The 18,505-nt window shown below is 30.0% G+C and overlaps 1 protein-coding gene across 1 annotated transcript; it reads right to left on the minus strand.

Moving 5' to 3' along the window:
- Nucleotides 1-292: 292 nt before the first annotated feature.
- Nucleotides 293-3,958, minus strand: LOC110646334 (AP2-like ethylene-responsive transcription factor AIL5). The gene is made up of 9 exons (XM_021799739.2): nucleotides 3,555-3,958; nucleotides 3,066-3,459; nucleotides 2,858-2,940; nucleotides 2,503-2,511; nucleotides 2,152-2,240; nucleotides 1,988-2,061; nucleotides 1,679-1,729; nucleotides 1,492-1,568; nucleotides 293-1,411 (listed from the first exon to the last, which is right to left on the minus strand). The coding sequence occupies exons 1-9, from the start codon at nucleotides 3,691-3,693 to the stop codon at nucleotides 657-659; spliced, it is 1,671 nt and encodes a 556-aa protein (XP_021655431.2). The 5' UTR covers nucleotides 3,694-3,958; the 3' UTR covers nucleotides 293-656.
- Between the last annotated feature and the right edge of the window lie 14,547 nt (nucleotides 3,959-18,505).

An 18,505-nucleotide genomic window follows, 5' to 3' on the forward strand; every position in this document is an offset into this window, starting at 1 on the left:
TATATTAATTTAATTTGAAATATAAACATTTTAGATAGACATATTACTTATAATATTAAAAATTGAAATAGCTTAATTATAAACTAAATTTTATAAATTAAGCCAAATATCTATCAATGTTTATCCTCTAATTAAGCAGAATTTTGCTGCTTATTGATGATTTACATCTCTCTCGCTCTCTTTATATATATATATATACATGGAGAACATCTTAAAGATAAGACAAAATGCCAATATGATATGGAAAAATTCTTCACATCGATAATAAATTGCAACGAAAAGGACAGAAAGATTACAAAAGGATCTCTTTTTTCATTTTCATTTATACCCAAGTAAATTCATGTCAGTAAAGAAAACAAAATTACAGAAAAGCAAAAGGGAAAGGAAAAAAAAAAAGAACCAAAGACCATGAGCAAGAAAGAAAAGAACTTCAGTTAGCACGGTCAGCTCCTGTCAAATGCTGGAATCAGTCCCACCAACACATCATTTCCCATCTCATCTCTCTCTTCAACTAAAAAAGTTCAAGACCCACCAATCTCTGCATGCATATGCTCCTTCCTCCTCCACCACCACCACCACCACCACCACTAGCCTCCTCCACTTACATTTTTTGCAGAGATTCTCATTCCCATACCCTCTCTCCTCTTTTGATGATCTCATTCCATGCCAAAAATTGGGGTCTGAAACATCGAGAGATTTGGTTTTGCAGATTGGAAAGAATGTAAAGATTGCGCAATCCAGCTTCCATAACTAGAATTGCCCTCGTAACTGCTACCACTAATATTTAAAGCAACAGGTGTGGCAAATGGGACTGAACTTGAACTATTTGTACTAATACCACCACCACCACCACCACCACTGACTCCACCACTTTGTTGCTGAAGGTAGCCACCACTAAAAAGTAACCCATTGTTGTTGCTTTCATTCACTGTAGAACTTCCATTATTAAAGTCCATACTGAAGGCTGTTGTGCTTGGAAAATTGGTGGAAGATTGAAACAGAACACTTTGAGCAACGTTGCTATTAGTGCTCTTACCAATACTGTTTAAAGAACAAGAAGTACTAGTACCGCGTTGGCATCCAAGGATATTGGACCAATAATCAGATGGGTCTTGCTTGATAGGCAATGCAAAGCTTAATGCAGAGGTAGCAGGAGGCTGAGATGCAAATGTTACCGAGGATGCGGACGAGAGATCTCGATCGTCAGCCGATCTACACCCATCAATGCTTTTACTGTCTGAAGCTGAGTCCAAAGAATTCTTGGACTTGTTGGATATTCCTCCAATGGGAAGATTGCTGTTGGCTATGCTTTTTACGTCATAGCGACTCATGTCAAAGTTGGTTACAGCATTCAGGCCTCTAAATTTGATTGCTGCAATGTCGTATGCCTCGGCAGCTTCCTCCTGAGTGCCTGTTTTAATTAAAAAAAAAAAAATTGTCATCTTGAAAATTCTAATTCTTGCTTAGATTTAATCCGTTCAAGAAACTCACTGAAAGTTCCCAGATAAAGATCTTTATTGCCAGCAACTCGTCCAATCCTTGCTTGCCATCGACCATGTTGATGGTGCCTGAAATCAAATTTAAAATAAATTAAAATTTAAGGTTAATATTATAGAATAATATGGTGGACAATGTAATATAAAATAAAAGGGAAAGTGGATATTCAAATGTGACAAACCTTGTCACACCCCTATAAACAGAAGCTCCTCTTGAGAAACCACTACTTTTCCTATCATACAAGGAAATTTATAAATATTAAGTAGGGGCCAATATAAGATTGAAAAAAAAAAATCTAAATTAACAAATTGAAAATGCTAAAATTAAAGGCATAATGAATTTTTCTAGTATAAAGTTTATCCACTATGAGCGCAATAGACAAAATATCTTAGATTCATGATAAAGCAAAAGTCTAGACAAGAATTCCAGGTTTAGATAAAAATTTCCCATTTAGCATATACTTAATAAGGTTTATTAAATATTATATTACCTTCTAAGTGAAGCAACAAACTCTTGCCTAGTCATGTGCTTCATCTCTTCTAGTTCCTTCTGATAGTTAGAAATCTAAAATGATATAATATAGAATTTTAGATTACATATATATTAAAAAAGATTTATATTTAAAAAATAAAATAAAACCAAGGGATTAATCACCGGAAAGTTTGTGGTGGTGGTCGGACCCCAATACTTGAGAGCTGCAAGATCGTAAGCTCTAGCTGCTTTCTCCTCCTTATCATAGCCACCTAAGAAAATATTACAACATAAAGAAAAAGAAAATAAATCCTACTGTTGAACGAAGAATCTAAAGAGAGATTCTGAAACAATGGAATGTGGAGTTTCAGGGAGCAAAATCTAAAGTCCAATCTGAACTTGATGGATGATGATGATGATGATGATGATCCATTCATAGAAGAAGAATATTTAGTAATAGTAAAACAAAATGATGATTTCTAATCATATTTATATAATCATAGACAAAGTATATAAAAAAAAAAATTAACTCACCCAAATAAACTGTAGGAACAATGATGAAATTCGTGCATCCATGGCCAGTAATCATTCGTCGTGTACATGCCATAGAAAGTAAAAAAACAAAAAACAAGCAGATCAGAATCTTCATAAATAGCTACTCTACAGAAGAAAGAAAGAAATAGCAGAAGCCAGAAACAAAATCTAATGCGAGAGAGCCTGCTGTTATCAAATATCTCAGAAGATCTAAACCCTTAAGCAAGTTTCATGCTTTTGGGATGTTTCAGCCATTATATTTAAGCCTATCTTCACAGTCTCAGACCCAGATCTCCAAGAACTTCAAAAACAATAATACTATAAAATGATAAAAAAAAAAATCAAAGATAATTACCTTGTCTTCCTTTTCTGCTCTGGCCTTCCCTTCTGCAGCTATTATCCCATAAATGAGCTTCATATCTACCTGTCCACCTATGTCTGTAAAAAGAAGAATAATGAACATAGAAAATAAATTATTTTCTTTGTTTGAAAAAGAGATGCACTGGTTTTTACTGTTTAGGAAGGAAGAAGTGGGGTGCGTTTCTTTCTTTTTTTTCTTTTACCTGGTGACTCCTCTGTAGATTGATGTACGCTGGCCAAAGGTATCAACAGTTTTTCTTGGTGCAGATTCAGTCTGAGCCAGGGGGGTTCGTTTTTGGGTTGTATCGGTTTGATCAGTAGTCGAAGAAAAACCACGAAGGAAACTAGCTGCTATAGTTTTGAGCTCAGAATCATATATCTCAGAAGTGTCAGAAGCAGTAGTCACGGGTGTTTCAGTATGGAACTGACAAATAGCCTGTGGAAGGGGGGGAGGCTGTGGTGGTTGTGGAGGTGGTGCAGTAGTGGAACAACCGAGAAAGTCCTCGAGCTTAGGTCCCGTTCTTGTAAATATAGAGAGGTCTGTTACAGTATTCCCAGCAGTTGCATCTTCTTCTTGTGCTCTATCCACAACACTAACTGTTATTGGGAAAACAAGAAGAAGAAATTATCATATTATTTTGAGCAAAAACATGCATGTGTATAAAAAAAGACACAAAGCAAAAGGGGCAGACCTGGGGCAGTGGTGGAGTTAAACGCTTCAAAGAAACAAAGCTGAGAGGTATCAGAAGAGGGGATACTCATATTCATGTGATGATGGCTGGAAAGAGAGAAACCAAGCCAGTTTTGGGTCTGAGAAGAATCCACGTTCATGTCGTCGGTGGTGGGAGATAATCAAAAGAAGAGCTTATTGGGTTTCGCTTTCACTTGTTTCTCTTTGGAAATAGCAAACTTGAGAGAGAGAGACAGAGAGAGAGAGAGAGTTACAGAAGACGATTCATTTGGTGAAGAGAAATGGAGAGAAGATGACACAGATATAGAGGCAGGAGGAGTGGAGACGGAGATGAAAATGGAGGGAGAGAGAGAGAGAAAGAGAGAGAGAGAGAGAGACTGAGGCTTGCACGAGGATCGAGGGTTTAATTTTCTCTGATGAAGGAGAAAAAAAAAACACATTATAAATATAAGAATAAAGAAGATATTAAATGGAGTATTAAGATAGTGATGGAGAGGCTAAGCAAGTGGAAGCTTGCTATGGGACGAGCGAGCGGCTCTCTCTGTCTCTCTCTACCTTCTTGCCCAAATGCCAACGTTTATCATCAATAACTTCAAATGTTCATATTTAATAAATATCTAATACATAAATATTTATTATATTATTTTTTTGAACGGAATAGTTATTATATTATTCAAGTTAAGATAAAAGAGTCGGTTTGATTTCAATAATTTTTTTATATTTAATTGATTATTTTGTATTGTAAATACATTTTAATTTAAATTATTTTTTATTATGTTAATATAATTATAACATATACTATATTTTCAATACAGTTAATATAAAAATAATATAATTTTAATTAAATATCCATAGAAAAATCAATACAAAACTAACTATAATATAATTAAAATATAAATATGTAAAAAATGATAAACTCGTTTTATTGTAAAATTAAATTTACAATAACTATATTCTTATAATTTTATCTCTTAATGGAAAAGTTCAACCACCAGATGTTAATTATTTACAATCAGCCTAATGGATGGTGCAAGTATTATATTTAACATGTATTATAAAATATAATTGTTTTTCTGATATTTTATGGTGTTAATTTTGATTAGATTATAAATTATTTATAATAATAATAATTAATTATATATATAATTAATTATTTTCATAGTTTTTATGTATTGAAATGTGTTTGCATATCTCTAAATAATAAAAGAAATATGAAAATAAAAAGTTTGTTTTATTCTAGAGTTATTAATAGATGATTTCATGATTATCTTAAAATTTAACGTTATATTTTATAAAATCCAACAATTACTAATTAGATTTTTTTTTTGTCAATAATTACTAATTAGATTTAAAAATTAGATTTTCAGCTTTTGAATGTTATCATTAGTCAAATGTTGGAGATTGAAAGTTATCAGCTTTTGCTGTAAATAATTTGACCCAAACTTTATATATATATATATATATATATATATATATATATATATATATATATATATTATTGAGAATTATTTATCAGTAAAAATTTAATTATTTTTTATCAAATTTTAAATTAAAATATTTAATAGATTTGTTAGATTTTATTTTCTAATTAACAATATACACATACGTTTATAAATCTATCAGAATCAAGTATAATATATATATTTTTTATTATCTTAATTTAGTTACAATTATATTATTATATTATAAATTAATTCCCATACATATTATAATTTTTTAAATTTAATAGAAATCTAACAAGTCACAAATAATAATTGTAAGCTACAGTATATAAATTATTTTTTAAAAGTTTTTTATTTATATTTATTATAAATTTAAGATATATATAAAATATATATATTTAATAAGTGAATTTTATTATAAAACTTATATCTTAAATTTATAATAGATTAAATTTAATAAAAATTTATATATATTTTTATTATAAAGATGATAAATTTTATGATAAATAGATAATAAAATCTAAATCTGAGAACTTATTTATTATTTTTCTTTAATGAAATATCAGAACCATTCAATCCTCCACAAGCACTTCTTGAAGACCATGCGAAAGCTAACTGGAGTCCAAATAACACAGCCATTGCTTCAACTACAATAATATGGAAAATTAATCAATATACCCTTAATTGGTTCTGTATATTATATTTATACTTAAAAAATAATACTAAAATGTATAATAATTCATTAAAAAAAGAAAATATATTCTATAATCAATGGGAACGAATAAACATACTAAATTTTTAAAATTTTTCACTAATTTATCTTTCTAGTGAATTTAAGAATGTATATTTCGTATTTTCTTTTTTTTTTTTAAATATATTTTAAGTATTGACTGTAAAATTTAAATTCAAAATAATAAATTGCAAAGCAGACCCAATTAACAGTTAAATTAATATTTTTCATTTATTTACCGAGCAGTGTAAATTATTGATGCTAGATTTTGTTGTCAGATTGGGTATAAAAATGCTTCGTATATGATTTGAATAATTTCTTTTATCAAGTATTTTTTAGGGTGGAATTATATCTAATTTATTTTATCAATATGATATAGAATGAACATCAATCTCAATATTAAGTCAATCAAATATATTTTACATTTTTAATATTCAATCTTGAATGTGAGGAATCCCATATTAGTAAGTATCCTTTTAAAATGGAGTTATATTAGATTCATTTTATCAATAAATTTTGTTTAATATATAATATTATTATTTAAAAAAATAATTTAATTTAGGGCAAAATACACTTTAGTGCCTTGAACTATCATGCTTTTGCACTTTAAGACATACACAAAGTTTTATTACAATTAAGGACGCCGTTAGCACTTTGGTAGCAAAAATGGCTAGTAGCGTTAAAAATTGCTAATTAGGCGTTGATGTGGAAAAAAAAAATGATGTGGCATTCTGATATCAACGCTGTATTCATAATTTTTTTGCCATTATTTTTTTTGTCACCTAAATATAACAAGCTAAAAGCTCACATCTTGAATTTAAAAAATAAAAAATTGAAGCCTTGAATGCTAAAATTTTGGAAGTACATATTTTACAATTTATTTAACTTAATGCCCATTTGAAATTCTAGTCATCCTTTTCATTTCAAAAAATTTCCCCTTCCCCTTCTCTGTTTTGTTCTCTAGCTGATCCACATAACCCCATCTTTGGCCAAGTATGATCCTCAATTCCGAAACCATATGGATAATTTTTTATCTATATTTTGCAATTTGTTTTAAATTTGTGAGTCTAGCAATTTGTTTTGAATTTTGGAAATTTCTTTAAGAAATATAAAGACAAATAAACAACGGACAAACCAGGAGAGAAACACAAAGATGAATAAGGAGAGAGAAAAGGAAAAGAAACACGTAGAGAGATTAAAAAAAAAAATAGAAGATAAAGGAAGAGGGAGAGATATGGAGAGAAACACAAATAGAGAGACATGGAAGAAAGAGAGATAGAGTAACTCTTCCATGCCTCTCTTCCTCTCTCTCTCTCTCTCTCTCTCTCTCTCTCTCTCTCTCTCACACTGTGTCTCTTTATCCAGAAGTCTCCCACTCTATTTCTCTCTCCCATGTCTCTCTCTTTTCTTATAATTTGTGTCTCTCTCTCCATCTCTTTCTCTCCCCTTTTTTTCTCTCCCTCTTGCTCTATCTTATCTCTTTCTAATCTTTTTTCCATGCACTTCTTCATGTTTTTAGTATTTAGGGTTTGAAATTTTTTTGACAAATCAAAATATATATACTTTCGGTTTATTACATCTAAATGATAAAATTAATAATATAAAAATTATTGACATAGTGTTAATATTATAATACAACATTTACTCTAGCAATTTTTAACGTGGTTAACCATTTTATCATCACAGTGCTGATGACATGAAGATATAAGTTGTCAATTACAATAAAAGAAGTGTAAGTTCTAAATACTAAAAGAAGCATGATAATATATGGCATTTAAATATGTTATTATTTTAATTAAATAGAATATAATTAAATAAAAGTAACAAAAATGATAAGAGAAGTGATTGGAAATGGGAAGAGTGGGTGTATGTAAGTGGGGAAGCAAGAGGGAGGAAAATGAGACACCATGACCCATCAAGGAGAGGAGAGGAGAGGACTTGTTCTTAATTCTATTTGAATCATTACTACAAATGGTCCCAAACATGCTCCGCGTGTCTTTTGCTTTATTTTTTATTTTTTTAAGTTTCTTTTTTTGTCTTCTTTAACTCTCTGTTAAAAGCCTTTCATTTTTTTTTTTGACTCATCATCATTTATTCAAGACAAAAAAGCAAACCAGACAGCCTCTCACCCTTTTTTTTTTTTTTTTTTTTTTTACCTATTATTATATTTTTTTAAACATTTATTTAAATTTATTTAATTAAAATGAAATGGCCAATCAATTAAGAAATTAAATTTAAAAGTTAAAAACTGCTTTTTTAAGAAAAAAAATTTAAATAGTACTAAAAAATAATTTAAAAATTATTTTATTATTTTTATAATTAAAATTTATTAAATTTAATTTAATATTTTTTAATTAATATATTTTAAAAAGTGTTTTTTTTAATAATATTTTCAATAGAAATATCAATCATATCTTAAAAATATACCTATAAATGTCATTAAAAAATTACTTGATAAATTTTTTTAGAGTTCATTTTTTATATTTGTTGACTTATCATTTTATATAAGATTGGATACATAAAATTATAGTTGTATAATATTATTTCTTAGTATTAACATTAAACTAATTAATATTATTATCATAAATTATTAAATATAAGTTTTATAAAATTAATTTATAAAAAATTATGCCATCTTTATCTTCCATATACTCTTTTTCCTGTATGTACAATTCAAAATTTTGAAATATATATATAGTATTTTCATAAATTTTCTTTATTAACTAATTTAATAAATTAATTAATAAAAATTTAATTAATAATTTTTAATAAGCATATTCATTAAATATATTAAAATTATACATATAATGACAAATTAAGTAAAATTCAATTTATATATAATATAAAATTTAAATTCAAATAAAATGCAAGCAAAAAACTTGTTATATATATACAAAGAGAGAAAAATATGACAAAGATGGCTGCCAAGGTTGATATATCAGTCAGTGAAATTCATAATTTTTATCATAAATTTTTAATAAAAGTCATAATAACATGCTCTCTGTTTATCTTACACAGGCATTTTTTTCAAGAATTTAGAAGGATTATTATGAACTCAATTCAATAAATCTTTTGCTAAATTCTGATTTTGAGATGCATTTAATTTGCAATTTATGTTCAAAATAAGGAAATTAAAAGAAACGGTATAAATTTGTTTTCACCTTTTCAATTATTTGATAATATTTTTATTGCTTATCTAAGGGCAAGTTTTATAGAAAGGAAAGTTATCGATGAAAAAATAAATGAGATCATAAATAAATTAAAATATTTGTTATCAAAGGAAAAATTTATAATTTTTTTATAAAAAAAAAGAAAGAAAATAATTTATTTATTTTTATATTTTGATAAAAATAAAAAAAAAAGTCACTTTTAAAATGATTTGAATTTTAGTGAATTACAAAATTAAGAGTTAATCCTATAATCCGTATGAGTTGATCTCATATTTACTTATGTGAATCAATTTAAAAAAATATTAACTTAAAAAATTAAATGAATAAATTTTATTTTAAATTTATTTTTTAAAATTAATGTATTAATTTAAAAATATCTACAACCTATAAATTGAGTAAAAATTCATTCTATGATGAGTATCTCAAATTAAACCCACAATTTCAAACGATTAAACTCATAAAAAAAATAAAATAAAATTATATAAATTCAAATCACTTGATTCAATTTTGTTCAATCCAATTCACGTCTCATTTCTCAAATTTCATAATAAATAACACTTGGATCCTCAATTTCACCTATAGTGGCAATGTACTTTCAAAACTAAGAGATCAATTGATTGCCTAGGGTATTAAAATTCACCTCCCTTATGGGACTCAGAACACTGAGGTTTGCCCTACCATCGCTCAAGGTTGAGCGCGGAGCGGCTCTGATATCACAAATATAATGGCCTGGTCCACTAGTGATATTGTCCGCTCTAAGCTGAAGCCCTCACGGTTTTAAAACGCGACACTAGGAGTTACGAACTACCAACTTATAAACCCAGCATCTCTCCCGTGTTTTGTCGATGTGAGATTTACCTAGGGTGTTACAGAATACCTAAAAACTTATTAACTTGTCACTAAGATTATAATTTAGCAGAATGGGATGGTAACATTACTTTATGCTTAAAAAATTAATATTTTTATTAATCACAGTCACATTAATCATAGCTAGTACTTTATATATTAAAACTTATATCCTTAACACAGTAAAGCTAGCTTTAATATCATTTGATACAAATCACGTAAAAAAAAAAAGCTGCTTAAATAAAATTTATCTATAAAAATTAGTTTATAAAAGAATTTTTTAAAATTTATTAACTTTTTATTAAAATTATTGCTTGTTAACTTAAATTTAATAGTTCATTTTCTTCTTTTGCCGCAGAAAAGGAGTGGAAACGCGTTTGGGGATGATGTGAACCTCAATAGAATCCAAAGCACGGCAGGCTGGAGGCATGGAGGTTTTTGTTCTGCCCACTACTTCTTGATAGATTTGCTAATGGCACCCACATGCCTCCACCTCTCTCCCTTGACACGTGTGCATTTTATTATTCTTACTTTCAAGCCCTTCCGCACATGTGTCAGTCTGGTCTCTGTTTCGTTGTAATAAACCACATTGTCAGACGATTATATTTCATCATGTGAGGATTACTTCCATGTCTGTTCATCTTTTTGTTCACATTTTCATATTTTATTGTTTATGATAAATTTATTTAATATAATACAAAGTCATGCTCAAATTTCCAATTATCTCAAATATATATAATAATATTAATAATAAATATTTATTTTAGCTCAACACATTGATTGAAATGATAAGATTTTGTATTTAAAATAAGATAAGATTTTGAAGTTAAATTTTAATATTTTATTAAATTGAATTTAATTTAAATTTAAAAAATTTAATAACTCTGAAATCAACTTCAATATTGGTCTAAAATTTATTATTCAAATTTAAATTTTAATTAAAATTAAATAAATTAAAAAAAATCAATTTTAATCAAAATTTTTAAAATATATTTTTTGCTCTTCGAGATTATTAATAATTTTTAATGCTCATTTATTTTCTTAAGACAAAATTTTTATTTTTGACTCAAATATATATTTAATTTTCAATTTTTTTAGTAAAAAGAATTTAATTAAAAGCACAAAGAGACGATAAATCAAAGTTTACAGGAATTAAAAGAAAAGAAGGTAACTTCTCAAGCCAAATAGTCCCAATCATGGTTTTTTATACTTGGCCCGGTGAATAAATCAGTGAAAATTGAGAATTAAGGGTTTAAAATTTAAAGGGTTTAATCGAAGAAATAATAATAATAATAATAATAATAATAATAATAATAATAATAATAATAATAATAATAATAATGTGTTATTATACTTATAGTAATATAATATATTTTGTAAATAATAATTAAAATAAATTTATGTAAATTTTGATGTGTAAAGTAATTATTTAAAATTTTAAATGATAATATTTTAAAATAAATTACTTAAAATAAAATTTTGATAATAATAAATTTATTAATTTTAATATATTCAGATTTTATAAAACAATAAAAAAATAAAATAAAAAGTAATTCATGTTAACACATGAACAATACAAATTATTAGGAACATTAATTATTTATAAGTTTTTTTTTAGGATATTTAAATTAGAAATTAGCAAAATAAAAAAACTCTTTTTTTTTTAATATTGTCACGACTCAACCTATGGGCCAGACTGATACTAGGACCTGGGCCAACCTAAAGCCCCTGAGGCGTAGTAAGCCTAACTATTCATCAACCAAACTCTAAGGCCCATTTAGGCCTAATTTTAAGAATTCAACCGGACAGAGTCCGGCCATAAAATAGACCATACAACGGGGAGTTTTTGACTCATCCGACCTGTAAACACAATATATAATCATCTGGGGAGCTCAGCTCACCCTCCATATAATCATAATGCCCTAAAAATAAATGGGAGCTCGGCTCCCTCATCCAGTCCAACATACATGCATTTAATAAGTTTATAGGTATAACATGGCAATTATATTACAGATCAAAATCAAATAAATATTTCTAACACATGCGGAATTCTAGGAGTTAACATAATTATATAAACACTACAGACATTAATAGACGACCTGCGAGGGAGAGAGGCAGGTTAGAACTCAACAAGAAATCTCCTGTAGCCCGGAAAAATAGATGAATAGGAGTGAGCGTTCGACTTAGAGAGTAAAATATCAATTTTAACCATAATCTCTATAGCTATCTAAAGCTAATGCACCCTGTGAAGTGAAATGCAATATCATCATAAATTTCATACAAATCACATCAAAAAGGTAATTTGGAGCTCTCACACATCCGATAATGTCAAACAATACATATATGGGAGTTGATTCCCTATACAGCCCTCTTAATCCAACTTCTGCTAGCGAAGATATCAAACCGGACTTTCGCTTAATAAACCAAACATGGGGTCCTAGCGAAGATCTCAAGCAGTGTCTACCCCGAAGGACGGGGTCCCAGCGAAGATCTCAAGCCGTGCCTACCCGTCTTGTCCATATCCAACACTATACCATACGCACACCACGCACACACACTGCTCCAAATTACCACAAACAACATCCATAGCACTTCAACAATTATGAATGTAATATAAAACGTGCCTAGTATTTAATTACATAGATACATATTTATAAGTGATGCATGGGCATGCTTGAACATATAATAATATTGAAATTACAATTAAAATTAATATTTTACTCACAGACTTAACCGTAGTCACTGTGGCTGCTGGGCGGAGGAGGAAGGCTATCTCGGCTCACCTGATAATTTTATTACAATTATTTAATACATTTTATTCAATACAAACTGAGAAAAGACTAAAGATGTCCTAAGTCGTGCCGAAAATCCGACAGAGTCTCCCCTATACCTAGGACCTACCTAACCTGCAAAAAGGCTTAAAACACACTTCTATATCCACAAACCATATACCCACAACTCAATCACTTCACATAGCCCCTCCTGGGTCCATCCAAACAGTCATCAATCACAATATATAAAATTACAGTTTAGTCCTATAATTGACCCTTTTGCAAAAACTACCCAAACAAGCTCTAAAAACTCTAAAACTTTGCCCCGCAGTCCTTAGCAATATTACTAAACTAATGCAAAAGGAATTATAATTTTCTAAGCTACCACGAATATTTTATGAATTTTTAATCCCATTCAAGCACTAGATAATTAAGAAAAAGTAAGGTTCAGGTTTACCTATGTCGATTCCGACCCCGGGAACGCACTCGGGACATCTGACAATGGTGGGGTAGCCAAAATTTCGACCAAATTCCAAGACTTTTTCGGTAGTCTTTCTGTTTGGCCGAAAATTTACAGACCTGGGCAACCGTTGAATTTTCTCGAATTGAAGGTACCTACACGAATCCCACAACACATGTGTTAGTATATAATTTTTACAGAATTTTCTAAGCTCATTTAGTGCTCGGAAAAAAACTACGAAGTTTTGTGAGACCCACAAAAAAACGGTGTCAAAAAATTTTGAAATTTATATTGCCGCGAAGCTCTCGACGAGTGGAGCACTCTGGTACTCTCGGTTTTCTCATGGGGTTCATGGTTTGCGAGAAATCTAGCCCAAAAATTAAAATGGGATAAAACTTCCTGGACAAAAATTGGACAAACTGCTAGATGGATTTGGGTGTTTTTAGTGTCTATGGAAAGCTCTCGAGGTGTAGATGAGTTTAGACACAAGACCCGGCCCAAACGGTGGCCGGATTGATTGGATTTTGCCCGGGAAGCCGAAACAGCGAGTGCGCGCAGATTGGTCTTCGCGTGACGTTTTCGGCTGCTTGGATCTTCGGCCGGCGGCGGGGAAGAGGCCTGGAGGTGCGCCGGCAAGCTGGGGAGGGCTGGGTGGTGGCTGGCCCCATCGAGGGGAGGTGAGAGGAGAGAGAAAATAGGAGGGGAAGGAGGGACGTCGGGCTCGCGCGAGGGAGAAAGAAGAAGAAAAAGAAAAGGCCGGTCGGGTTCGATTCGGCCAGTCCGATTCAAGATATAAAATTTTGAATTTTTACTCTACATTAGGACTGAAAACGAGGCTCAAAACTTTCAAAAAAATTCTAGAAAACTCAAAAAAATTCGTAGAGTCTAAATATATTTTTAGTTTTGCCACGTGGTCTTTAAATTAATTTTTAAAAATCGTCAAAGTTTTATATTTTCTAAAAATCGAACCCAATTTCTAAAATCCGAAAAATTTCAAATAATTTTCTAAAATTTAAATAAAATAAAATATTAATATTTACTCACAAAATAATAAATTTAAAAATTAAAGGTATTACATTCTTCCCCTCTTACAGAAAATTCGTTCTCAAATTTTAGTAAAAAGAATTTAATTAAAAGCACAAAGAGACGATAAATCAAAGTTTACAGAAATTAAAAGAAAAGAAGGTAACTTCTCAAGCCAAATAGTCCCAATCATGGTTTTTTATACTTGGCACGGTGAATAAATTAGTGAAAATTGAGAATTAAGGGTTTAAAATTTAATCATAGTTGAAAAGGGTTTAATCGAAATAATAATAAATAATAATAATAATAATAATAATAATGTGTTATTATACTTATAGTAATATAATATATTTTATAAATAATAATTAAAATAAATTTATGTAAATTTTGATGTGTAAGTAATTATTTAAAATTTTAAATGATAATATTTTAAAATAAAAATACTTAAAATAAAATTTTGATAATAATAAATTTATTAATTTTAATATATTCAGATTTTATAAAATAATAAAAAATAAAATAAAAAGTAATTCATGTTAACACATGAATAATACAAATTATTAGTAACATTAATTATTTATAAGTTTTTTTTAGGATATTTAAATTAGAAATTAGCAAAATAAAAAAACTCTTTTTTTTTTCAATATATATATATATATATAAATAAGCTTATTCATCAACCAAGGATCAAATCCTAGTGTTGTCAAGCTCTTGAATCTCATTCTTTTTAAATGAGAAAATCAAACCAATTGGTTTGACCAAAAGTTCGACCAACTGGTTTAACTTAGGCGGGTTGACCGATTCACCAAGTACTTAGTCGATTCACTCCGATTTAAGGCAGATTATGAAAATTAGGGTTTTATGGGTGAACCGAACTAGATCAGGCTTCAGTTACCAGTTAAATTAGTTCGATCGATCGGTCCGATCTGGTTTCCAAAACTATGGTCTCAACTGATAAATTGGAGAGAGCAAATTTAGCAAGAGTATGAGCCACTTGGTTTGAATCACAAAAAGAAAGGTTGACATCTAAAGACGGTAAAATTCATGGAGGGCTAAGGGTCCAGACTCTATTTGATAATTAACAGTCTCAGAAAGCATAGGTTACAGTTTAAGCATCCTCTGCATGCCTGAAATAACAATGATTGATGGATACCCTTTATCAACTTAAAAATTAAAGAATAGGGAGGTGATTTTGACAGGCATGGTGAATAAAATGCTTAACCTTTGAAGAGATGGATAGATGCCACACGCACTTGTAGAAATAGTCTTGTAAAAGTGCTTTCAATGAAGATGAATTCTGGGCCATTTCCTTATGTAAAGCTAAGAAATAAGTAATGTGAGCAGGAAAAGCACTAGTTTTATAATCATGCCACACTAAAGTATCTTCTAGTCTTTTTCTACTTAGAGGAATGGCTAAAATCCAGTCAACTTTAAATGGAAGGAAGATTGAGTGAACTAGTGGCTTGTTCCAACTACATGAATTCAGATCAATCAGCTTTCTAACTATGGCATCACTATCCAAAGTAAATGGAGGAGACCATACCCGATAACCATTTTGAGTGGATAACTAGTTATCCCTTCAAATTCTTATATTTTCTCTTGAACCAACTAACTAACAAGATCCCTTTTCGCCCATCCTTGAGTGGCTGTAACTAAAGCAACATATTCTGTTCTAAGGTCATGAATGATAATTCTTCTTACTCTTAAGTTACTGATTTTGTTCTTCCGATCAAAATTTGAAATATCGGTGCAGATGGACTTCACTTTGGTAAGGCTGCTTGTCATTTTAGTTTGTGAGACTAACTTGAGTTCATTCTTAAACCGTTGCAACTTTGCTTCATTTGTTCATGTAAACAGTGCTGCTAGAGTGTCCCATGCTTCCTTTGGTGCTTTGGCATCTTTAATATGATGTAGTAACTCCTCCCTTCACTATGATTGAGAACATGTGCATAGCATTCCTAACTTTAATTCTCCATTTTCTAGCCTCCTTGTCATTAGTTGGTGGTGTAGCATCACTTTCCCCAATAATACTCTATAAATCTTGCCCTAACAAATAGTACAGCATGCGAATGCTCTATATTCTAAGGAGAAACTGACGGAGTTTCTCCTATTATATCCAAAATCTTTTTATCACTTCACTTAATACTTTCTAGGTGTTTTGGATCATTTCATAATAAATAAAATTTTTAGAGCTAATTTAGTTCATTTCAGGTTTTTCTTACTTATTTATTTAATTCTAATATTCTTAACAAATTTCACTGCCCAAGTAACCTATGACAGGCTGACTAAACTAGATAAGTGGGTAAACTAGCACTGGAAACTGTGGTGTCTCGGGCAGTCATACCATGGGACGTGTATGTCAATCACGTATGCAATTAATATAGCTAGCGCTGGACACCGTGGTGCCTCGGGCCGTCATACCATGGGACGCAAAACGTCAATCACGTATGCAATCAATATGACTAAAAAGTCATGGTAATAAATAGTCGGACATACAAGTCATAAATGTGGGTATAAAGCCATAAATATGAGCATAAAACCTTACGTAGTACTGCTAAATCAATCCCCTATTAGCATGCCAATCTATCCAATCTGACACACTTGTCTAGGCAATACTTGGGCACAATAGTACCATTAAGTGTTCATATGTTTTATTATTTCATTATATTTTCTATTTATATTTTGTAGCATTTTAATTTCTATTACTAGTAGAAATACAATGTCCAAACTCATTTTCACCTTATGCATGTATTCATAAACTTCATTTATATGGATCACAATTTATCAATCACATCATCTCACATGTCACTTAGGTTCAAGCATTTTCATTTTTTCTCATAATGGGAACATAAGTCCCAAATAACATTCGCACATCATTTACACCTTCAACATTTCATTTATGGTAATTACAATTCACATTTCAAGTTATGATAGCAATGTCTCATGAGTTCTATTTGTGATAAGAATACAAGTTTCAACTACCTAATCACATGATTTAAGTATTCATTAAAATCATTTAAGTGGGATACCATTCGTATCCCAAGTTGTCCATGAAAATTTCATGGATTTCAGATTTTTTTATATCCTGATTTTCTCTAGCAATTTGGCCAAGATGCATGGTCCATTTGGCTATACTTTCTTCATGGAAGTTATTTTTTTATGTATTAACTTTAATTTCCCTTTTGAATCATTCACTTTGAAATACTATAACTCTAGTTATAATCAATTGATTAATGACCATCCAGGGTGCTGAACCCTGTAAGTCTATTAGTTTCAGGATTTTCTATCTTCGTTATCATACAACTCCAAGCACTTAGGCTTAGAATTGGTTCTAGGTCTCCAAAATAAAGTTTTAGGCCTTCATCTTAGCTTTTCAAATTATTTTGAATTATGTCATTGTAGTTACTATTCACATTACTATTCATATAAATGTTGACTATTTCATAAATAATAGGAATATAAATTCTAAATTTATGGTGGTACCACATTTTAGGTTATATACTTGTTGGCATTAGTTGCCAATTACAATTTAAGTTTTTCTAGAAGTATTTTCAAAATTTTAGTTTTAGTCACCTAAGTTTACTATTCCATTAGACCAATCTACAGTGAGATTTTGGCTAACGTTTCTTCATCAAAGTTATTTCTTAATGTCTCTACTTTAATTTTCTTTTTGAATCACTCAATTTGGAGTTTTTTAGCTCAAGTTATGGCATTTTTACCATAACTGGCCGGATTGGCCAATGTCCAAAATTTCTGGATAGTTTTGGTTCTGGCAGATTTGATGAGCTAACTTTGGTTAGCAATTTGATTAGGTTATGGTCAGAATTTGGGTTTCTGTTCTTCATGAAAGTTGTTCTATTATGTCTAAGCTTTCCATGAATTCAAGAATCAGATCATTTTGACTTTCCTAGAGTGAGTTATGGCCATTTGAACAATCACTGTTCATATGGTCATTTTCCATGTCCAGATTTTAGTTACCTAGATTCAAGTCAATTTTAGGTCACTTTGTGTTGGTTTTCTAGGTAGAGTCTCTTCATGAGAAATGTGGCATTATGTCCCTAGTTTCATCTTCAATTGGCCTTGCACTAATTGAAGCTACATAATTCAACTTATGGCTACCTAAACCCACTAGACTCAAGGTCCAGAATTTCCAGCACAAAGGCAACTTATCTAATTCACAATTCAATTTCATAACCAATCCCATTTTAAGGTCAAACCGCATCAAATGGTCACAAATTGACCTTCATAACACCAATTAGGCATCAAAGCACAAAATCCCCAAATTTCACCAAACCCAATTTGGTCATAATCTCAATCTCATACAAACTCACACAACTTCAACTCTAGTTTATGTATACACATCAATTAACATTAGTATATAAGTTTAATTACATCCAAACCATAAAAACCCTAACCCTCTCAAGTGGACTGAATTTCCTCTTCTCTCCATAAGCATGAATTCCTTTCATTTTATGTGCAATTTCAACTCCAATCAACTCACTTATAAAGA

This window comes from Hevea brasiliensis, chromosome 17 (assembly GCF_030052815.1).
Source record: "Hevea brasiliensis isolate MT/VB/25A 57/8 chromosome 17, ASM3005281v1, whole genome shotgun sequence".
NCBI lineage: Eukaryota > Viridiplantae > Streptophyta > Magnoliopsida > Malpighiales > Euphorbiaceae > Hevea > Hevea brasiliensis.

Bases quoted from the DNA above. Each gene is read 5' to 3' on its own strand.
- LOC110646334 (XM_021799739.2), bottom strand. From the start codon at position 3,693: ATGAACGTGGATTCTTCTCAGACCCAAAACTGGCTTGGTTTCTCTCTT. The intron at 3,460-3,554 runs GTCTGCCCCTTT...TCCCAATAACAG, and splicing joins TAACTCCACCACTGCCCCAG to TTAGTGTTGTGGATAGAGCA. The intron at 2,062-2,151 runs GTGATTAATCCC...ATATCATTTTAG, and splicing joins CCACCACCACAAACTTTCCG to ATTTCTAACTATCAGAAGGA.